Below are 21,937 nucleotides of genomic sequence, written 5' to 3'. Positions count from 1 at the left end.
TGTAATAAAACACAAAAACTTGTAATAAAGTTTCAGTTTATCTCAATTAACTTTTCACTGCTGGTGGCAGTAAGTGCTTAAAAAATTAACTATACACACACACATACACATTTGTCTATGCCTAGAAATTTACAAGGCATGTTTAACAAAATAAATCAGAAACTTTACTCACAACATCACATTCTGTTAGTTTGAGGGACTACTTTGTTAAATCCTGTCCCATGGGGATACCATTTTTATTTTATTTTTAACATGGCAGCGTGTGCCATGAGCTTTTCATCTCAGTTTCTAATTTGGTTTGCAGGAGGCAAAATGTGATGGGAAACGTCATAAATACATACATGCTTAATTCATTAATTTATACCAAACTTTGTACATGTACTATAAAAACAATATTTATAGATAAGGTTTAGACTATTAGGTTTATTGTCAAAAACAATTTCAATTAATTAATTCAACAAACAGATTTACAAAAAAAAAAATGCAGCAAGTTTAAACCAGTCTAATCCTGAGTAACCATATTTAAAAACACATTCAGTCAGTCAGTCAGTCTTAATACCAACAATACCTATTTCTCTAAAATCACTGTTGGTCTCATTTCCTGAAGTTGCTTCAGTAGTATCTCAGCAACGTCCGAATAAGCGCCATCTACAATAATTTTCACTTTGTTAAGAGATGTCAGTTGTTGAGGGTTCCTGAAGTCAACGGAGGAATCTTTTGATTGCAGATATTCACTAGATTTTTTGCACAACACAGCGGCTTTTGGATGAATCTTCCTCTTAAGGGAATGTTCAGATTGGTTGGATTGCTCCAAAAACTTCAAGAAAGACATTTCAAATCCCATGGGCTTGAATGAAGTCAAGTCATCCTGTGTCAGAGCATTGCTCGATGATGAGTCGGAGCCATTATCCCCACCATACACCACACGGCTCCTCGTTGACCTCGACACCCTTTTCCGCTTCACTAGTTTGTCCAGATGTAATTTTTGAGGGCGACCTCTTTTGCGTCTTATCGGTACAGGGCTATCTGAAACGGCCTCAGAACTGTCATCGTTCAAAGGTTTGCTGTCGAACAGTCCAGGGTCCTCAGTTGTCCCCCTCTTACGCAGTACAGGTTTGGAGTACTCAAATTCACTTCCTTCTTGGCCGGTGTCTGCAGTGTCGTCGCTCTCCGATACTTCAGATGAGTTCTCTGACTTTGACTCATCACTCCTGACGGAGCGGTGCCTCTGCCTGGGGGATTTCTTACAAAATATGAAATGGCTTCTCTGCTCCTCGAGATATCGCTCTGACAGGCCATGCCCCATGTAGTGCTTCATAATGCTACGCTCGGAATTCATAACACTATCACACCCCTTTATCATGCAGGGGTACTGCAAGGTGTATCTCTTGATGCACAGCGCTGATGCTTCCTCCTTCGTTTTCAAAGAGGGGTTTCCGTATTTAGTCCAGTGATTGTTTTTAGACTTATCGGATTTCTTCCTGTCACAACCTTTCTGATGGCTCTTTTTGTTGCTCTCGATGTTTTCTTTTCCATCGACTGATTTTGACATTTTCAAACGTTCTTCACTCTTTTGTTGATTTACCAGCTGAAGTTTGTAGATATCGTTATGCTTCTTTATCGTGTGTCTCAGCAGGTTGGACCTTGTGGCGTAGGCACGGTCGCAACCGTCAACATCACATTTATACATTCCGTCCACAGGTTCAACTTTAGATAGCGCTCCCCTCTCATGTTCCTCTTTGACATGCCCAACGTACTTCCAAAAAGCGGTAAATGTTGCCGCACAACCTTGTTGGTCGCAACAGAACCTGCCAAGGTTAATGCTTGACATGAGAGACCCTGCCTTATCTAGGCTGAATTTGTGAAGCTGGAGGTAATGCTGCAAAAGGCTTGGAACATCTTGAAATACTCTTGAACAGTCTCTTACTTGACACCTAAGTTCAGTGACCTGGGTGACCTCACTCTCTGGTTCCTCCAGCGATGATGATGACATCTCTGGGTCATTTGTTTCATCTTGCCCCTCGTTCTGGTCGTTTTCATTGTTTACTTCAAATGCCAACAGAGCAGACTGATGGACCGCCCTATAGTGGAGGATCAAATTGTGCTGAATCGTAAAGGCTGCAACACATCCTTGATGAACACAGCGATAGGGCCTGTATGGGCTGAAAGCATCATTTGCGTCTGGCTTCTTCTCTTTCATCTTCTTGGGAGTTTCGACTTTAGGTTTTACAATTTTTTGTTTGTTGACCTTGTGTTTGTCAACGGGTAGGGGAATGCAGGTCTGAAGGGCATCTGATGTAGTCACTGACACGGAAGTTGTCAGTGCTGGCAAACTGACTCCAGTTTGATGACTTGGTAAGTACTGGTTGGGCACTGTAGACGATGGAATATATGGTCTATTTGACCATCTGTCACTCTCAAGACCTGTAGGTTGAGGAGTCATTACCGCACTCTGAGCATCCATTTGGTACCTAGACATTGTTGGTGATGAAGTCAGTTGCTGATTGTGTCTGGACAGGCTCTGTATTGATTGCATTCCAATAGAGTGAGTATTATCATCATACCTTTGGTCAGATATATCAGTAGAAAGTGACTGTACACAAGTATGTGACAAGTTCTCTTGTTTGGTCGCATCTTGGATTGAATTCTGACGAGTCATAGTGTCCGTGATTGGACGATGTTCGTTGACAGCACTGAGAGTCTGACACCAGGGGGAAGGGACTGAACTTACATTTGTCTGGTCCTGGTTATTCATGAATCCACCCGTGTTGCGCTTTGGATTTAATTTAGAAACTTCCTCAGGTGACAATCGGTGAGCCGTCTGACAATGTGCCCTCAGGTTTGAGTTACGGGTAAATGTTTTACTGCACATTTGGCAGCTAAATGGGGCAAATTTCTCATGACTTTTCTTCATTGAATGAATCATCTCATCTGTGTAATTGTGAGTCTTGATAAGGTGTTTCAAAACGGCATCTTTTGTCATGGCCCTGTATGTACAGTTATCTTTCTCACAGGCAAATGGTTTCACGAAGCCGTCAGATACCTGTGTAACAGACACCTGTGTGACTTTCTCTTTTGAAACATTGGACTCATTTTCATGGGACATGTCATTGGTGCTTGGTTTCTGTGGGAAACATGGTTGAGGTTTGACACTGAACTCTCTGTCCAAGTCCAGCCTCTCCAATGCAGTCTGAATATCCATCATCCAATGTTGTTGGTCTGTAGAAGATTGGGAGGGACCTAGATCAACATCATTCGCCAAAATAGTGGTAGGCACAGGTGTTTCCTGGTGTTGGGTGGATGGCTCTCTGAAATTAGTGAAGCTCTGTGGATTTGGTGCCCCATGAATTTGGCCAGGATACACAAGGTTAGTTTTTTTGTTAATATCATGGACCTGTCCCACAGTGGTTACCTCAATCTTCTTTGTCGGCTGGTGGCTTTGATGGTCCCCAGAATAATGTGTAGCACTGGTTGCTGGATTTAATGACATTCGATTCTTTGAGCAGTCATTTGTGTCAGTGCTGGTTAAATTAATTGAACTGTTTCTTCTTTGAAAGTCTCCTGCTAAAATCTGTTCCCTCAGTTTTCTCTTAACATCCTGTTCGATGTGCTTTCTCTGTGTCTCAGGTGGTTTAAGACCAGTTGCCGGAATATTCTGTGGATCTGGTGGCATGATCTGGGTCATTGGGTTGGACATTAGATTCTGTGCCATACTAGCCATCGCAGCCAGCAGTCCGTCATTTTTCTGCCCTCCTGAGTCATCATCAGAGATCCTCTTTGCTTCTCTCATCTTTGTGATTGTTTCAACTTTGAGTAAATTGTTAATTTGGTCTGAGGGCAGACTGCCAGGGGAACCACTGGATGGTTTCTCTGAAAGGATTTGGGAGAGGAGTGGGTCAGAGAAATCAGTCATTCCAAACATACCGTCACATGACTGGAGAAAAGGATCCCTATAAGATTCATTCTCTGTCTTCTTTACGTTTGCAGTGTGATGTATGACCGAGATTTTCGGACCATTATCAGTACTTCCGTGGGGCCCACAAGGATTTTGTAATGGTTGTTGGGGAACTGCTAAATTGTCATAAAGATCAGGAATGTTCGTATTATCCATAAGGTGTTTCAGAATCTCATCATTTGGTTCATCCCCGACTCCATATGCTGACAAATTGGCTGGATGATAACTGATATTAGACAACATTTTTGAATCTGCTGGAGTTCTTGTCACTGGCAGACTAGGCTTGTCTTGATAAATTCCAGAGGGGTTATACTGTACAGCTGGTGAAGGCTGGGCAGCATTAATAGATTGTTCTGAATTGAGAAGATCGAGAAACGACGTAGGGAGGTCTGCAGTCAGGTCAGTCTCATCAAAGGCCTTACAGTGGGATCGCTTCGACAAATGTCCTCCCAGCGATTTAGGACTCAAAAATTCTCTGAAACACCTAGAGCAAATGTATTTCCCATCTTTAATAATAGCAGGCCATTTTGTTCTTTTGTTTTTCTTGACACTTTTTAGATTCTCCGTATTATTTCCCAAACTGATTGTGCTGTCCTTAACCGCAGGTACGAGTTTTGGTTCTGTATGATTCAGTATCTCTGTCTTTATTTCTGGGGCAATGAAGTTTGTGCTGGATTTGATTTGTGTCTGTGAGGCATACAGAGATGTGGAACATCCCAACTGACTAGAACCCTTGAGCCTCTCCACATAAGAGGCAGTGTGTTGCAGAGCATTATCCAGAGTTCCAAGCATTGGACATGATGGACGGCCATGGTTGAGCGTTCCACTGATAGCATCCATTTGTGGTACATGCATCCCTTGCTGTTTTGAGGGATATTCCTGGGAAGGGCAACTATTCTGGTTTTGTTTGTTTCCAGAGGTTGGATGCCATGATAAAGTCGATCCAACATTTGACTGCATTGGTGCAAATTGATTAGTGGTGTTTCCTAACTGAGAGAGTACAATGGGGTCCAGTATATTCTCTATTTGGTTGAGAAGAGCCTGGTTTTGAACTGATGAAGTCGGGTGGTTTGAGTTTGGGGTCATGCTTAGGTGTGGGTGTGAATGGATCACATTCTGCCTCTGAAATCCAGGGACTGGGTCTCCATTGACCTGATGGGTTTGGAGAGCAGCAACAGGGTTTCCAACAAAGGGAACACTCAGAGAGGCAGCGTTGGAAACCTTGTTAATTTGTTTAGAAAGTTTCCACTGTGCATAAAATTCTGGATGAACAGCTTTCATGTGCTTGGTAACACTCCTGTAAGAACTGTAATTCCGTGTACATGAGTCAAGCGCACATTCATGCCTCTGTTTCTCCACAGATGTTGGGGCAACAGACCCTGAACATGGAAACTGTGCCATTGTGCTCTCAGTGGGTGGCAGAGGGGCCACTGCTGGAAGAAGTGATTGTGTCATTGCGGATGGAGTGTAATGTGGGGTCAGGCCCGATGCCAGAAGGTTATTAACAAGCATGTCTTGCTGACATCCTTGTAACGATTCTCCACAGTCTGAATTATATTTGCTAGAACAACCATGTCCATCTTGGGGAAATGTTAATGCCTGGCCTTGCAGAACATTCGTGCATAGGTAGGAGGGGACTTGGGGGTACTGTGGTGTAGGTCTCATGCAGTCAAACGTAGAAGCTCCTGAATTGTCTATATGCACATTTTGATTGGGATCAAGTGTGTGTGTAGACCGGATTACTGAATTATTTGAACAAGGGACCTGTCGAGATGGGTACTGACTTATGTCTGGTGGCTCACTTTTGACAGTGTATTGCTCAGGGTTTTGTACAGGTCTTTGAGAAAACATGTCCTCAATTGAGTGGTTCATCCTAACATTGTCCGGAGGTTGAAGAGGTGTCTCATTACCCGAGTTTATTACATTTCCTTTGCAGATCTCCTCTGAGAGGGTGGCCTGATCTGAAAGCATCCGCTCCACTAGTGAATGAGGAGGGTTGGGGCTTGGTGGACTTTGAAGGTCTTGATCTGGGTATTCCTCCTCTTTTGAGACATGTTCCTGCTGGTGTGAATCCAACTGGGTCTGACAGTGGAACACCTTCCCACAGTCAAGGATATTACAGGTGAACATCTTGTAATGCTGTGCCTCGTGATCATACAGCTTGTAAGCTTCACTGAAAATCTTCCCACAGCTGGGAAACATGCATCTAGCCTTAAACATAGCGTGCTCTTTTCTGTGGACAAGCAGTTCGGTGTTGGACAGAAAGCTGGCCCTGCAATTCAGCTGAATGCAAATGTACGGTCTTACGCCACAGTGCACCTGCAGATGATCGTTAAGGTGGGTGACATTGACAAACTGACGACGACAATACTGACAGATCACCTTCCTGTTCTGCATTTCCAAGAAGCGCTTTGCTTCATCATTATCCCCATGTGCTTTTACATGTGCAAGAAGATTCTTTAAAAACTTAAACCCCTTCCTGCAGTTGGCAACAGGACACGTGTTTTCATCACTGCATTCCGTCTTGAAGTCTGAGACTTTGGCCTGAACAGTTTCGGGGAACTCCACATTTGTTTCTTGCGAATCACTATTTTCTTTTGTCCACAGCTGATTCTCTGTCTTGGCCTTTAAGGCTGCAATAACAGGAGCTGCTGTTTTGGGATTAGACAGTTTCTTACTTGTTTTCATCGCAGCTAGTCTTTCCTTACTTGACAGCTTCACATGAGATGCTACATGGGGTACTAGTGTTTCCTTACAAGTAAATGTCTCTGCACATATTGGACAGCTATACACTCCATCTTTGTAATGAGTCTGTGCATGACGAACAATCCTGTGACCGAGAAACTCCTTGTCACACAAAACACAGTACTGCATATACGCCTGCCAGTTTCTAAACCTGGCAGATATGAAACCTTTCTCTCTCAGTTTCTTCACTTCTCTGTTCTTTTGTCTCTTGTCGGTTATTTCCTTCAGTTCATTTGTGGTGTCCACAAAGCAGTCCGTGACATCTCTGAAGTCCTCCTGGCCTTTGCTCGCGTCCTCCTCCTCCTCCTCCTCAGGAGCCTCTGGGCTCTCACTATCGTTCAGCAGGTCAATAGACGACACGATGGAGGCCTCCTCACCCATTAGAGCAAGACACTGACGTTTCAGGGCCTTCCAGTCCCAGAACTCCGGATCGAAAGGCCACTGGGTCTTAAACACCAGCAGCAGCTCACACCTTAGAGAGTTGGGCACGGGTAGATTGTCCTCCTCCAGCTTCTGGTCAGGTTCATTATAGAGTGTCTCCACAGCATAGTAAGAGTCCACTGTTGGATCCAGGAGAAACTCTGTGAGCTGGCAGGCACGTTTGACCTCCAGGTCAGTCGGTAACAAACACGAGATCGTTTTACAGATAGTGGCCTTGGTGCTTCCGTCACTGGATTCCATTTGCAGTGCTCTTATGCACATCTCAATACACACCGGCAGGCCTACAGTGTCCATCTGTTAAAGAGAGAAAGGAACAAAAAGGAGGGTAGGTTACGTGGAAGATGGTGAGCGCAATCAACTGATTTAAAAAATGAGTGTTTTGTAAAGTGAATGTTATTAACTCACCTCTGACTGAATGACCTTGATGAGGAAGAGAATGTGGTAAACTGTTTTAGACAGCAAGGACATCTGACGACATCTATCCAGAAAGGTCTGCTCTGACTCTTCTAGACGCTTCAGCAGTTTGCTCCAAAACAGCGTGAGCTCCCTGGAGATGGAGGACAGGTGTTATTCACACATTCCAATGTCAAAATTAACCAAAAAAACCTTAGTGTGTATCCGTGGTTACCAGGAACAATAACTGTCTCCTTGCAGTAGCTGGCGGGTCAGGAAGGCAGTGCATAAACTGAAGGCTCCCCTTTCATTCCCCTCTGACTCAAGATTGCAGATCATTTCCAAAGAATCACGGCAATCCACCTTAGACAGCTGAACAACAAACACGGCATTAGTACAGCCTCGAGTCACCAAGACTACTTGTAATGTGCTAGTCCGCCCTCTGCTGGCAGAAGTTCTCACTATCAAGAAACAGAAACCTTCTGAAATCTTTTTTTAATGACGCCTACAGATTATTTCACCTTACCTCTTCCATCAACTGTTCCTGTTCTGAGACGGCACACAAACAAATAAGGTGCATCTGCTTAAAATGCCCTTTTCCTTCAAACTCTGGATACTCTGTGCATGCCTTGGCCAGATGCAGGGCCTTCTCCTCCTGCTTCTCCTTAAACAGATGCTTCATCCTCATCAGCAGCAGTTGAGGCCCCTCCAGGGCCAAAAACTCATGAACTGTACAAGAGGAGAGTCATTCACCAGATTAAAGAATGTTGTTGTTACGTCACGATCATAACACTCCACTGTAGTTCCAGAGCAGGACTGCCCCCCTCACCTTGGTCTGTGTGTGGGGACCCGTGGGAGAGCAGGCTGTGCAGAGTGCTGTTAGTCCAGACCCCAGTCCCCTGGACCAGGACAGACAGCAGCGACAGCTGTGGAATCCCATTCTCCTGCAACTGTGAGTGGGAAGACTGCAAAGAAAAACATCAACGCGACAGCTTAGAGCGGGAAATATAATATCCCAGTTTAGGACACAGACAAACATTGAGGGATGAGCATTCCCCTCCAGTGAGACAGTGCCCTTTACCTGTACAGATGACTGGAACTCCTTCCACAAGGTATCTGGGATCTCGTTTGGTAGTGACAGCAAGAGTTCCACACAGCTTCTGCACAAAGCAATGGAAACCCAAAAGAGGAAAACCAAACATTATTTAATCAAGACAGCGCTGCATGACATGCAATGCAAGCGAGCAACCTAATTGCTGGTGCCTGGTGGCGTAAATTTCCTTTGATTGTGTAAGTACTTTAAACGGTACAAGTTATGATGGAAGTTAACACAATAAACACACATTTATGTACAGCAAATCAGTGTAATAAGTAGACTATAATTGTCCTGACATTTTTATGATTTTATGTTTATATCTCAAGGGTATTTGAGTGTGAATTGATGAAACAAAATAGTAAACAACAATCAAAGGCATCCCCTTCATTAGGACTCACAGCGAGAGCCTTTCAAGTACAAGGGGAACATTTTCACACTGGGTGGAGAGGCAGGGAGAAGCTTCAGCATAGCTCAGCAGGGCCACTCTGTAAACCTCCACCAAGGGCAACAGATCCTCCTCCACCTTCCATCGGCCAGCATACTCCACCAGAGTCTTCACACAGAGATAGAAGGGGAGGTTACACACACACACACACAGTCTATTCTCCTAATTAAGCACTGATAACATTCAGCGAGAAACCAAAATACTGTTTTTGTAGATATCATGCTGCGTCTTTAAAGTGCAGCGTAAAAAGACATCATTCAGAAACTTGCTGCTTTCTTGTGTTTAAATTCAGGCTGTACTTTATAAGCCCACAGGACAAATAGATGACTGAGCAGAGGTAGTCATTTCATAAGGTTCACTACATTTTCAAGGCCCATCTTTCCAGTGTCCTACAAAACTAGTGTACAACACATTTCCACACAAGTTGGGAAAGAGGGAGCTTTGCAACAGCGTAAAGAAAACAGACAAGGTGAGACCCAGGAGAGCTAGATACGCCTGAGGAAGAACGATCTTCACCAGAGTACAAAACTAGGCCTAGCAGAAGATCTGTAGAAATACAGGCATAGTGAGATGATAAATACATCTACTTTTATCTTCTAAGAACAAAGAAAACCGATTTCTCTGTAAAGCGAGGGGGGGGGGGAACCAAGTGTTTTTCATACAATAGAAGAGAGGATCCGAAGAAAGTCTTAGCCTACATTGTAAGATAATTCAACAAAGCTGCATATCTGTCTTCAGTATCATGTCCTCCGAACAATAATAGTGTGTAGACTGTGCTCATGTTTCACTGCATGGCTGGCTGGCTGCCTTCAGCCTCAGGTGGCTTGCAGACAGGATCCTAGAGGGGCCGATAGTCTTGCTAGGTATGCAAGGTTATGGAGAGTTCATTTCAAGGTCCTGGAGAGTTCAGTCAAGGACTGCCCCATGTTCTGCTCTTCAGGAAACACTGTATCGCTAGAATGTAACCCCATATAACCCAGAGAACTAAATACATGTTGAGGACAACAGCTGTCGAAAAGATCACGTTTTTCTTTTTCATCCCTGCAGCAGATTCGTAAACACATACTTGTAAACAGAGTCAACAGTCAAACCTCCACATAAAGAGAAGTTTCATTCTCAAATAATGAGATGTAAACATTCCCTAAAGACTTGATATTGGACAATCACCCTATATACAGGCAAACCCCACAGGGTACCATCCACTTAGCTTTCAGATTAAAATAACAAAATAACGTACCAAACGATGCTTATCAAGAGCTGAACACAATACCAGGTCCATTGAGGATATGTCTATGAAGGCGTTCATTAGAAGGACTAGTGTTAGACTTAATTAGCAAGGTCTGCCAGGATATTCACCTGCAGGGGAGGAGAGCATGAGGGGGAACTGAGCCATGCACAGACAGATTCATTATCTCAGCAGGCTACCTCCCAATGACAACACCACACTCATCTCTCTTCCCATCATGCATCTGCCCATAACCTTCAACTACAGACGAAACAAAGAAACAGTATCCTTCACATCCAGTGCTGGGAAATCTTCACAATGGAGGCTGCTGTTATGATTAACAGAAAACAACAGCAGCATCTTATTTAGTCTGCTCATCCTTCATCTCGCTCTCTCTGACCCCTCTCTCTTTTCCTCTGCAGGTGTGCATGACAGCACCCCCCCCCCCCCCCCCCCCCCCCCCCCCCCCCCCCCCCCCGGGAACCTTGAGAAATATACACACACCACTCATGTACACCTGGCTGCTAAGTGCTATTCCTAGCAGAAACACACAAGTGGACTTGTAATCCACCAGATAACCAGAGCACCATATCTTAGCTGCCAGACATGGATAATGTCAAAGGTCATGTAATTCATTTCAAAGGAAGCTGCCATCTGTCCGTTAGTCAGCTGTGGCTTCCATGCAATACAAAACAGCCTTTATATAGCGCAATCAGACCCCCACCAATAAAAAAGCTAGAACGGATATGAAGTCAAACACAGTGTCATTGTAAAAAGCTATCTTCTGACTGTATGTTAAAGTGAGTGATCAGCTCCTGAACAAATCCACAATGTTGTTTGTTGACCTTCTAATTAGGACAAGATTCAAGGGTAAACTGACCCTACAAGACATTGCTGACAAATGAAAATCTGGACCAAACGGCTCTGCTGGTTGGGTTAAGAGAAGAGAGAAACGCCCATCTTTGGTTTCCTGCAGTTTGCAATGCAAACACCCTGTGCTACAAGAAAACAACGAACAGGACCTTGCACCCAGCACACATTAGAATCCTATTCCCTGTTCTGTAGTTGATCCAGGCCTAATTAGACAAAGATAAAAGGAGGGGAAGGGTGCCCAGCCGGACCCGGTGGAGCATGCATATTCATCAGGTTCCACACAACCTGGGGCAACAGAGTCTCAAATGACTCTCCAGACAGAACACTCCCACAGCAACATCCTAGACACGGGGCAATACTGTGCAGGACGGCTGGCTTGCAGCTCATAACACCACATATACACACACACACAGACACACAGATACACACACACACACACACACAGATGCATACACAGAGATAGACACACACAAATACATTCACAGAGATACACACATCACTCAGTCGGTCGTGTGTTGTTCTCAGTGTGTCTAGGATCCCAGTAGGCCTCTGGGGGATTAAGCATCTTTTAAGCATCCATTCACTGAAATCCACACTAAGTGCAGAAAGTAGCAAACACAGGCTGCTTCTCCACTGAGAGAGAAACAAATCTGGAAATGAACACTGCACTGTTACATTTCCAAAAGAGAACACTTGAAAACCAAAAAATATAAATACAATTTAAAGACACATATTGAGGCTTAGATTGAGAGAGACTGTTCTAGGCTAGTCCTCCCACACAGCACAAAGACAGTCACTGCCTCCAGTCAAAGTTGTGTGTGAAACACGCTTTATATTCTACTGCTACAGTGGCTGAAACATCAAACACTGGAGGAACTGATCCTGTCTTTTCAAATATAAATCAAAAACAAGTTCAACTGTCACTATTTCCCAAAACATGAGAAGCAAAAAACCTTGGTCAAATAGTGCAGTTCTGAATCAGGAGCAGATCATAGGTCTAAATGTAACCCTAATGCTGCCATAAAACCAAACAACAAACACAGAAGTGACCTCAAATCAGAGGCCAATCCATCATAGATACATTCAGGGATGCATAGTCCACGTTTACTGCTACCCCATAATAAAACTCACGCACGACCCTGACTATCTGAATAGGCAGTCTATACTGCATTTCATATGTGTACCTATAACTGTGCAAACGAATAATTAACGTTTCTGACCAAATGTGATTCTGTGCATTCTATAGTTTATGACTGCACTGCAGTACTGCATCAAGTTGATGTTAGCCACAGCTATCAAAATCACCTCCTCTGCTGCGTAAGACAAGACTGGCAATTTCCATGGATCCACCCCACAACCGAATGTATTGCTAGCTAGTTGAGTCATGACACACCTTACAAGATGTCAATATGGTATGGTGGGAAGCATAGCTAGTTGACATGATTTAGCCTGAAGCAAAGCTAGCTAGCCAGCTACCTATCAAGCTGATCAGTGTCCCATCATTTGCTACGTTAACTAAACCAACAGTTACTTTCACCTTGAATTCTATGAACCGTACCCGCGGCTTTAAAGTCGTGGTTCTTTTGGTAGCTTTAGAAAAGATTCTTAGAAACCTAGCTCTCCACTGGTTAGCAATGGTTTGCTGTTGCAAAGCAATGGCTCAGTATGGTGTTAGCTTAGCTAGCCTTTTTCTATTGGGAATGGCCAGGACGCACAGTCAGAAATAATTCTAGCAAACGCTTGACAAACCTGACAAAATTCTTGGCAATACTGAGAAGAAGACTGTTCTCCAGAGTCCGCGCAGTCCTTTAGCACTACAGCTAATTTTTGCAGTCGTTCCCGGAGTGACACTATCGTTGTACTGGTGTCGCTCCGTGCGCAACGGTCCTGTTCGGCCTCTTCGTCCGCCATCTTCACATCCAACTCCAGCGCGTACCACTAAAGCGTACGCGAACAGCGTGGGACACAATTTTACGCACTGACGCAGTAAACAATGCCCTCTACTGTTAGAAAATGATTTTGATTGCATTGACCCCCGAGCGCATTACTAACGTATGATACAGAAAATAACAATAATTTCAAATTCCTATTGATTCCGTCTGATTGGATACGAGCGAAATTAGCTTTAAACAGCAACAACGTTTCTTTAATCGTTATCCTTAATGAGGATGTATTGATTGTGTTTTGATTTGGTTAATTTGTTTTGTTAATGTATAATCTGTTTAGTCCTATAAACCAACTGTAAATGTCAAAGGTGGATGAGGCCTGTAAAGTCTATTCTACAGTGGAAGGTGGAAGTCATCTCTAAAGACTTAAATAAAACGGGCGGGTAAAACAGTTTTGTTGATAAGACTTTTATTTAGAAAAGCACAACATCACACAAGTAACATGGACAAATGCAACACACTGCATGTAAATATATCTGCATACATTCCCTAACGGGTAGCATTTTCAACTTGGACCGGCTAAACATGCTCCTTCCGTCTGAAAAGCTTCTTAAACGCCAAATTGAAATCATCGTTAAAGCTAGTGTACAGGAGGGGGTTGATGAGCGAGTTGATATAGCCCAGCCAGGTTAGGAAATCAGAGACCTGTGGAGATGGATTTACTAGTCTTAGTCCCACAAGAAGCTCCTTGATAAAGAAAGGCAGCCAGCAAATTATAAAAGCCCCAAGGATAAGTCCAAGGATGCGTGCAGCCTTTCTCTCACGGGAGGTACATATCTGATTCCTCTCATCCATCCCCTCCAAATCTGCCTCAAAGGAAGGGATGCGTATAGTGACGTTGAGCCTGTCAAACTCCAGAGTGTTGTCTGAAGTGGACAGGTCGGACACACAGAGCGTGTGCGCGACACGGCAATGGTTGAGAGAATTCTGGCTGTCCACGCTCCGGTTACTCAAGTGACGGGAGGAACCTCGTTTCTGGTACAGAGTCTTGGCGGCGCTGTAGATCCTATAGTAGAGGATGAGTATGAGAGTCATGGGAATGTAAAAGGCCCCAAAGGTGGAGTAGATGGTGTAGCCCTTGTGGTCGTGCTCGATGATGCACTGTTTGGGGCCTTGGCTGCCTGGTCTGTGCCTCCAGAAGAGGGGAGGGATGGAGATGGAGATGGAGATGACCCAGACGACGGCTACCATGACGGCCGAGCGGCGTGCCGACCTCTTGCGGGCGTATTCGATGGCTTTAGTAATGGCCCAGTAGCGGTCCAGAGCTATGACACAGAGGTGCAGGATTGAGCATGTGCAGCAGGTCATATCCACGCTAAGCCATGCCTCACACACCATCTGGCCCAATGACCACGTCTCTGTGGAGATGTAGAGGATGCTGATTGGCATCACCAGGACAGCAACCAGGAAGTCAGTGACAGCCAGGGAGCAGATGAGGTAGTTGGCAGGCAAGTGGAGCTTCTTGGTGGTGCAGATGGCGATAATAACAGCAATGTTGACTAGCGCAGTGAGTAGGGTGAAGAGCCCCAGAAGTACGACCAAAACAACCATTCTGTCTGAGAAGACAGCGGCCTGCAGAGCGCTGGGGGGCGTCCCTGTGCAGTTAGTGATGTTGGGGCCCGTGGAGCTTTCTCCTTGGTACCTCTCCATCTCCATCCCTGGGCAGAGCCCGATGTCCACTTGGAGATAGAAACTCTCTCTCACCCAGGGAGATATTGCCCTCAGTCAGTAGTCATCCTGAAACAGACGACACGGAAAGAGTAACCAGTAATTATTAAATATTCAGGCTGACAACTGAAAAGGCACACAAAAAACAATTTGTTTGTCAGTATCTCATTTTCAAAAGCATTTGTAGATGACGTACAGCTACACATGTTCTGTAGCTGTCCTTGCTATCTAAGAAAAAAATAGTTTTACTGAGAAGAGAATAGTCGTTTGATAAAGGTGGTCATGTTTATGGAGGGTTGAAATCTCATGATTATTCTGATTTGTATGTAATGTAATTTGGTTGATTAACACACTGAACCCAAACAATTGTTATCAAACACAATGGGAAAGATTGTAAAGGTGAAGGGCACATTGAGAAATGTAACTACAGTTCTGATTCGACTCAATGTTTCGGTATCTCCACTCTCGACAAATATGCTATATCCCCTGAGTGTGATAGAATTAATCACTATTATTTAGAATAACATGTGAGGAGGTATTAACACATGCCTTAAGCCTAATTATTTAAATCCCCAGTTTAATTAGTATCCATTTTGCCTGTTGTCTGCCGGCAAAAAGCCCAGACTGTAGAAAGCGAGAAAAAGATAAGATAACAAACCAACGCTCAGAGAAAAGAGGAGCGGACTGATCAATTCTAGGGCAATGTGTTTTGGTATAACTATTGAACACTGATGCATTTTGATATTTAAAAAATCCTGTCTGTAAAAGTGTATTCAAGGAAAACAGAATTAAATATTCAATCAATGTTTTTGCCACTTGATACAAACGCTGCATGCTAATCCTTCAAGGCTTTATTTGACATGTGCACAGCTCTGTCTGAAGGGCATATATGGCTTTTTACTTGCAAGTGCACGAGCAACTTCAAATAAATACCCTGCTTCATACTTGCATGCAAACACAAGACAATGCTGAAGGACACTGTTTGAAGGCTAATTCATTTATCCAGACATGGTCAACGGAACGTTTCTGTGGCAGCTGTCATCGTGGACATGGTTCCCTCCTGCCCCCAGAGAGCTCCTCAACACAGACATCAGCTGAGTCAATACCCCAGACAGGTGTCCGACCCCGGGACATGGCATGAATACAAGCAGGTCGGAAAGAGAACCTTGGGGCTCGTGATGAACCCTATTTAGAACAGAGCCTGTAGTCGCTGCCAGTGGCTCAGTGAGTACAGCGCGTAGCATTCAGGTTAAGGCTAACGCAGGGGCCCAGGTTTGATTCCGGCCCGGGGCATTTTCCATCTCCTTCTCCCTCTCGTTCTGCTTTTCTGTCTCTCTCAAACTGTCTCTATATAAATAAAAAGTTGAAAGAAAAAGATTATGAAATGGAATACATCCTGTAAATACAATGCAGTTGGTGAGCACAAGTGAGCTAAACAACTGAGTGTAATTATTAGATCTTTGTGACTCTGTCATGTTTTCCTATAACAAATTGTGCGCTTCAAAGTGAATGAAATTACTTTACACTGCCATGTGGGGGCAGTAGAGGGAAACACAGCAAGTGTTTACCCGGTTTCCACTGTACCTACAAAACCATCATTTAGTTGCACAATATGTTTAACAGAATAAATAAAAGGTTTATTTTAACCAATGGAGCTACCAGTCAAGAACCGTAAGGCCCTTCTTGCTTGACTAGGGACTTGCAAAACACATTTTGGCGGACTGAATTTCATATGGGCAATGTATATTTATTAAAATAAATGTTTTATTTAATATTTTCCAAAGATCACAGCGAATGTGTCTCAAACACTCTGCCTGCTGATGTGCAGAACAATCATTTATCCTCTTTGGAGTGTCTTTACATATTTTTCATTAAAAAACTCAAGGCTCTCATTAAACAGAGGATTCTAATGAGGTTTCAAAATGCCTCCAGTCTACAGTGATGCAAGACTAAAATAACTCTGGACTGAGATGGTCATATTGGTCTCAAATGCAAGTGTAACCGAGTTAGTGAACTAGCTCCAAGCATGACTCTCTTCCAGTTGACCAATCATGACCTGTGTCCATGACCTGCCTTTAAGGCTAAATGGAGGCTGAAATTTTGGCCTCAAACTATTATGAAGGTCAAAATCCAATTTCCAGCTGCACATATTGTTCTAGATTGAAATGGAAATATTACGTAAGTGTCAGTATAGTAATGTCGGGAAAAGTGTGGCACAATGTGTATCAAGGGTTCCTTACAAGAAACACAGTAGGGTTGTGATTGGCTGTTAAGATAGTGACACGCCCCTCCTGTTGATGAGCTAACAATTGATTGCCATTCACATCACCATGATCATTCAGTAGTCATGGTTTTATCATCAATTGATGAATTAATTACTTCTCTTTCTTCTTCTTTGGCAAAAATAAATAAAGGTAGAGTACGAAGAGAGAAAGAAAGAGAGAAAGAAAGAGAGAGAGAGAGAGAGAGAGAGAGAGAGAGAGAGAGAGAGAGAGAGAGAGAGAGAGGGGAGGGAGGGAGAGGGGTAGAGAAAAATAACATATATTTTTGCCCATAGAAATTTATATTGTGAAACAGGTACAGAACACTAACAATCCATATGGTATCTATGCAAGAGCACCATTTAGATATCAAAGCAACAGTACAGGCTTCAAAGCTTGTGTGGTGGATGAATAATTCAACATTCCACAAGGCTAAATTACACATGACACTAATAACGGCACTACATATTGCCAAGTGGGCTCAGTGAGCTTCAATCCTGGGCTCTAGTCTAGTCCTGGTGTACAGCTCCCAAACCCCAGAGCCACCAAGCTATCCCCACAGAGTGAAACAGTCATACACACACAGGAAACTACAAATTATTGTCATTCAAGTACAGTAACACATGCCTTTCACGACGTTCGTAATTTCTGCGTGATGGTTGAAGGACTACAGCTAAATCAGCAGCTGTCAACGTATAGAGAGCAGGTGTGAGGGGGGGGTAGTCACACCCAGGGACTCGGCAAACGATGCAATTAATCAGCTGTCGTTTCACCTGGAGGACAAATGACCTTTCTACATTGGAGTTTGCGAGTGATCTCATATTACCATAACATCAAGCTGGAGTCTCTGTATCAGAAGTGGGGGGGAAAGAATCCATCAACACGGATGATGAAAAGCCACCATCATCGCCCCTAATAGTCAGATTCAATCTTACAAAGCCCCTTAATGTCACCAATTCACACTGTGCCCAAGTGGTAAAACCTTTTTGCTGAGCCCATTACCAGAGCAATCAATGTAAAATTACAAGAAACAAATGAAGATGGACAGAGGAGCGAATGTGATGTCTCCAGAAGGGGAGAGAGAGAGAACGAGAGAGAGGAAATGGCAGGGAACAAAAAAAAGCTCAAATAAAAGATAATGACAGGTGAAAGGAGAGGTCAGTAATATCTCCATTTGCCCAATCTATCTCCCAATCTGAATTGGCATTCTTCCTTCCAGAGCATATCGCAGCGCTCATATAACCCACTCTGGTTGTCTGATCACAAAGGCAGCCGTGTCTTCTTTAGCCAGTTCAGAGACAGATCCAAGGGTGATGGAACAGGAAGAGGGGAGAACTCTTTTCGTCAGATGTTGAATAGAGGGGCACCTATTCTGGGCCCTGATGGAAGAGGATACAGTATGATGGCACTCTGGGACACTTGAGACAGGCAGGAGTGTTGTTGGTCAAGCGCACAACTCCTACACAACTCCTACACAACTCCTACACAACTCCTACACAACTCCTACACAACTCTTACACAACCACTGTAGGCTCCAGACACATGACTCAACAATATCTGACTTCTCAACCTACGCTTGACTGAAACTCCCACAAGGTTTTCGGTCATTATGCCTGAAGTCTCTGCTCGACACAGGTCAAAGAAGATATCAATGACCTTACAGTAATATTAATAAATGTAATTGAATGCATTAGATTAGTTGGATGACACTGTACCTATCGCAGAGAAAAGATGGAGCACATTTAGTAGGACTAGCTTGACTAGAGATGCTTGACTGAAGAACCTACAGTCACTCGGCCTACAGTTACTGACAATATTAATACATGTAATTGAAGGCATCAGTTTATTAGTATAACACTTAGTTATGACAGAGTACTCCTTTTCATTTTAAATATGGAACACATTTTATGGGACTAAGATGAGTAACACTGCTGTGACAGCCTAAACTGAAGCCAGGCCAACATTAAAGAGAAAGGACATTGACTGATGCTTCGCAGCAGAGAAGTCTGTAACACACTCACTTTTGTCACCCAGAAATTGATGGACAGTTGCTTTCAGGATCTAAATCATGGGGAGCTAGAGAGCGGACAGATCTCTGGCTGGGAGTTGTGTCTAGTCCTGTCCAAGAACCTGACTTGACTTACTGTGAAAACTTGTGTGGTTGGCTTCCAACATAATATTGTTTACTTTTTGAACTCTTTAAATGACTGGCAAAAACACTACTGTTGTATATGTCAGTTACATATAAAGATGTTCTATAACTTTGGTAATTGGGATTAATAATATTACTGACAAAGAATAGCTGCAATATGGCAAGGTTTTTGCACACTCTTTCCTGTTGTACTAAGCTTCTGCTTATCTGTTACTTTATACATTTGGCGGATGTAAAGACGGCCCTGAAGTAAATTGTATTAAGATGTTATCATTACGGTAAATCAACGTCAGCTGCATCAGGATATAACAGATCTGATACAGCTTATCTGTTCTTGTTCTTCCCCGTCGCAGATACATTCGCCTTGATTGTAATACAACCCTGCAGGAAAGGTGCACCCAAACCTCACTGCAACATATTCACAGTCATGAGTACACTATAAAACCCTGTTTTCAGTTATGTTTTCTCGTCAATACCACAAATTGATTGTGACAGTGGAAGCTTGAAATCCAATTATTGGAACGTCTTGAGATTGTTTTTGCTACTTTGTCACTTGGTTGTGTGTGCTGTGCACTCACAAACACCTAACACAGAGTGGACCCGTCTGTCCAGAGGGAGAATACAGAGAGGGTGTGGAAGACAGGCAGTGTGAGGTCCTGGGGAGTAAATCTGGAGCTAAAGTTTATGGAAGCCCATAAGGATGTCGTGCCCATAAGGATGTCAACTGCAATCATGGGTGCCTTGGGACCAAAACGCCAGAGACTATAGATTTTTCCTTGATTGCTTGGGCAAGCTGGCAGAGTAACCCAGCTCCTCTGAGTCCACCTCAACTGTGGTGAAGAACATGCCATGTAGGGAAAGGTGTTTCTGTACCTTGAGAAGACAACCACTTGAAACAGAATAATGAATAATCGTGGTTTGTGGTAACATTTAATGAAATGTATCAAGTGTACTTTGATTCACATACTTAAAATCAATAATTTCTTTGTGACTGTCTAATAAAGGATAAGGATTGCTCAGTTCAGATGAAGCCTTTCAGATTGAATTTCAGAATCTCAGAATCACCTGCAGTTGTAAATGCATAATTGATGATGTAAAGAAGAGGCTTGTTACTGTTCTAATAGATGGGCCGCATTACGTACTCTGTTCCAGAAGTATTGTGATGAAGATGGTAGATATGGATTCCTGAGGGACATTCAAAATGGATCAGTCAACGGTGACTCAGTTAAGAGTGGCATTACAACATCCAACCCTGATTAACTCAATTTATGTAATTCAATGTTTGCTCTCAAATGTAGACAGATATTTTATGTAGGGCCTACCGCAATTTCTATTGTTACATTGGAAGTATAGTCGTAATCTGTTATGCTTCTGTTGTAATAGACCATGGTGCTGGCCATCAGAATTGAGCTCCTTATATGTAGGGCAATCACACACAGTCATTGCTTTAACATGCCCCAGTAATGGAACGGGCTGAAAGAGATATCCGACATAATATCACATTGCTTGCATCTAAAGGGAATGTTGAGAGATTTGAGAGCTTTAGCGGGTTTGAAGTGTGGAAGCACACTTCAAGTGACTTGCTTACTAAATGCTCTCTCAAACACACATACATGGGTGGGGAAAAATGTTCCCTGCATTAAATCTACGTCATACTGGTCTGCATGGCAAAAAGTATATAGTTGACCTAGGCAGCCTACAGCCCATTATCCAAAAAGTTACCTATCCCATGAGGACGATCTCGTATAGCTATTAGGCTACGGTTAATTTCAAATGGGCATTTCATTAAGCAAATATTAAATGTGTTTTGAAATCTGCCCAATTAGGCCTACTCAGTACATCTGAAATTTCATAGCATGAAATGAAATGAATAAATGTAATGTAAATAGCACTTATCGACGAAGACCATGGACGAAGACTATGCACACTAGCGATTAATAAATTAAGAAGGGATGAAAATATGAGCAGCTTTATCTTTGTCTTATTTTTTATTAACTTTAGGCAGATCCGTTAGCTGTGTAACTACAAAAGCAGATATCTATAAGAGTAAAAGTATCATGCAAATGAAAAATGTCGACAAGTACACAGCCTGTTCAAATATACTGTCACTCAATAACAAATTGCCAAGTTATATGCGCAAGCAATTGACTTACCGTTTATTCATTTCCAACTCACTTGGAATAGCCTATCATTATTTCTAAATGACGCTGTTGGACAAAAATACTGAAATCCTTTTTTCTTAAAATCGATTTTAAAATCGGTATATTACCTATACGATCAAGGTGCCCGATACATTTTTGCGCGCTGGTCTTGGGTGCATGCGCTGGAACAGTTCATCAGGTGTGCTCACATTTGCGTACAATAGCTGAGGATCCAAACACTAAAACGGTAATCCACTCCATAACCGAGGAAAATTTAAATCCACTGATTGTATAAACTACTAATTTAGGATCGGCGAACCCGTTTAAACATTTCCAGCTATGCAGCCACTTAGCCCATCTTTCTGCCTGTTCTCTGTAGCCTACCGAGGTTGTCACAGCTTCACCAATGGACCTGTATATTCTAACACTAGGGGGCACTTTCTACATTGACGAAACCCAAAAGTCAGGTGTCAGCAATTATAACGCGTGACGACGCTAACCTAGACTTCGTGTAGGCCTATTAAAAACAGTTATGTTTAAGGTATCAATGAAGAAAATGTACTAGAGGTCAATTGAAAGTGGTGAAATTACAAAAA

General features: G+C 43.2%; 2 protein-coding genes across 2 annotated transcripts; both read right to left on the bottom strand.

Moving 5' to 3' along the window:
• Nucleotides 1–17: 17 nt before the first annotated feature.
• znf292b (zinc finger protein 292b) lies at nucleotides 18–13,098 on the bottom strand. The gene is made up of 8 exons (XM_047021589.1): nucleotides 12,923–13,098; nucleotides 9,029–9,183; nucleotides 8,616–8,694; nucleotides 8,364–8,499; nucleotides 8,061–8,263; nucleotides 7,770–7,906; nucleotides 7,547–7,688; nucleotides 18–7,435 (listed from the first exon to the last, which is right to left on the bottom strand). The coding sequence occupies exons 1-8, from the start codon at nucleotides 13,082–13,084 to the stop codon at nucleotides 569–571; spliced, it is 7,881 nt and encodes a 2,626-aa protein (XP_046877545.1). The 5' UTR covers nucleotides 13,085–13,098; the 3' UTR covers nucleotides 18–568.
• Nucleotides 13,099–13,638: 540 nt separating this feature from the next.
• On the bottom strand, nucleotides 13,639–21,379 carry LOC124468702 (5-hydroxytryptamine receptor 1E). Its single transcript, XM_047021595.1, has 2 exons — nucleotides 21,354–21,379; nucleotides 13,639–14,856 (listed from the first exon to the last, which is right to left on the bottom strand). The coding sequence occupies exon 2, from the start codon at nucleotides 14,773–14,775 to the stop codon at nucleotides 13,639–13,641; it is 1,137 nt and encodes a 378-aa protein (XP_046877551.1). The 5' UTR covers nucleotides 14,776–14,856; nucleotides 21,354–21,379.
• Nucleotides 21,380–21,937: the final 558 nt, after the last annotated feature.

This window comes from Hypomesus transpacificus, chromosome 6 (genome assembly GCF_021917145.1).
Source record: "Hypomesus transpacificus isolate Combined female chromosome 6, fHypTra1, whole genome shotgun sequence".
NCBI classification, from domain to species: domain Eukaryota; kingdom Metazoa; phylum Chordata; class Actinopteri; order Osmeriformes; family Osmeridae; genus Hypomesus; species Hypomesus transpacificus.
This window is presented reverse-complemented; position numbering and strand designations above follow the sequence as displayed.

Coding starts and splice junctions, on each gene's coding strand:
- znf292b (XM_047021589.1), bottom strand. CDS start 13,084: ATGGCGGACGAAGAGGCCGAACAGGACCGTTGCGCACGGAGCGACACC. Junction 9,184..12,922: donor ATTGCCAAGAATTTTGTCAG/GTTTGTCAAGCG, acceptor CTCTGTGTGAAG/ACTCTGGTGGAGTATGCTGG. Junction 7,436..7,546: donor TCAAGGTCATTCAGTCAGAG/GTGAGTTAATAA, acceptor TCTCTTTAACAG/ATGGACACTGTAGGCCTGCC.
- LOC124468702 (XM_047021595.1), bottom strand. CDS start 14,775: ATGGAGATGGAGAGGTACCAAGGAGAAAGCTCCACGGGCCCCAACATC.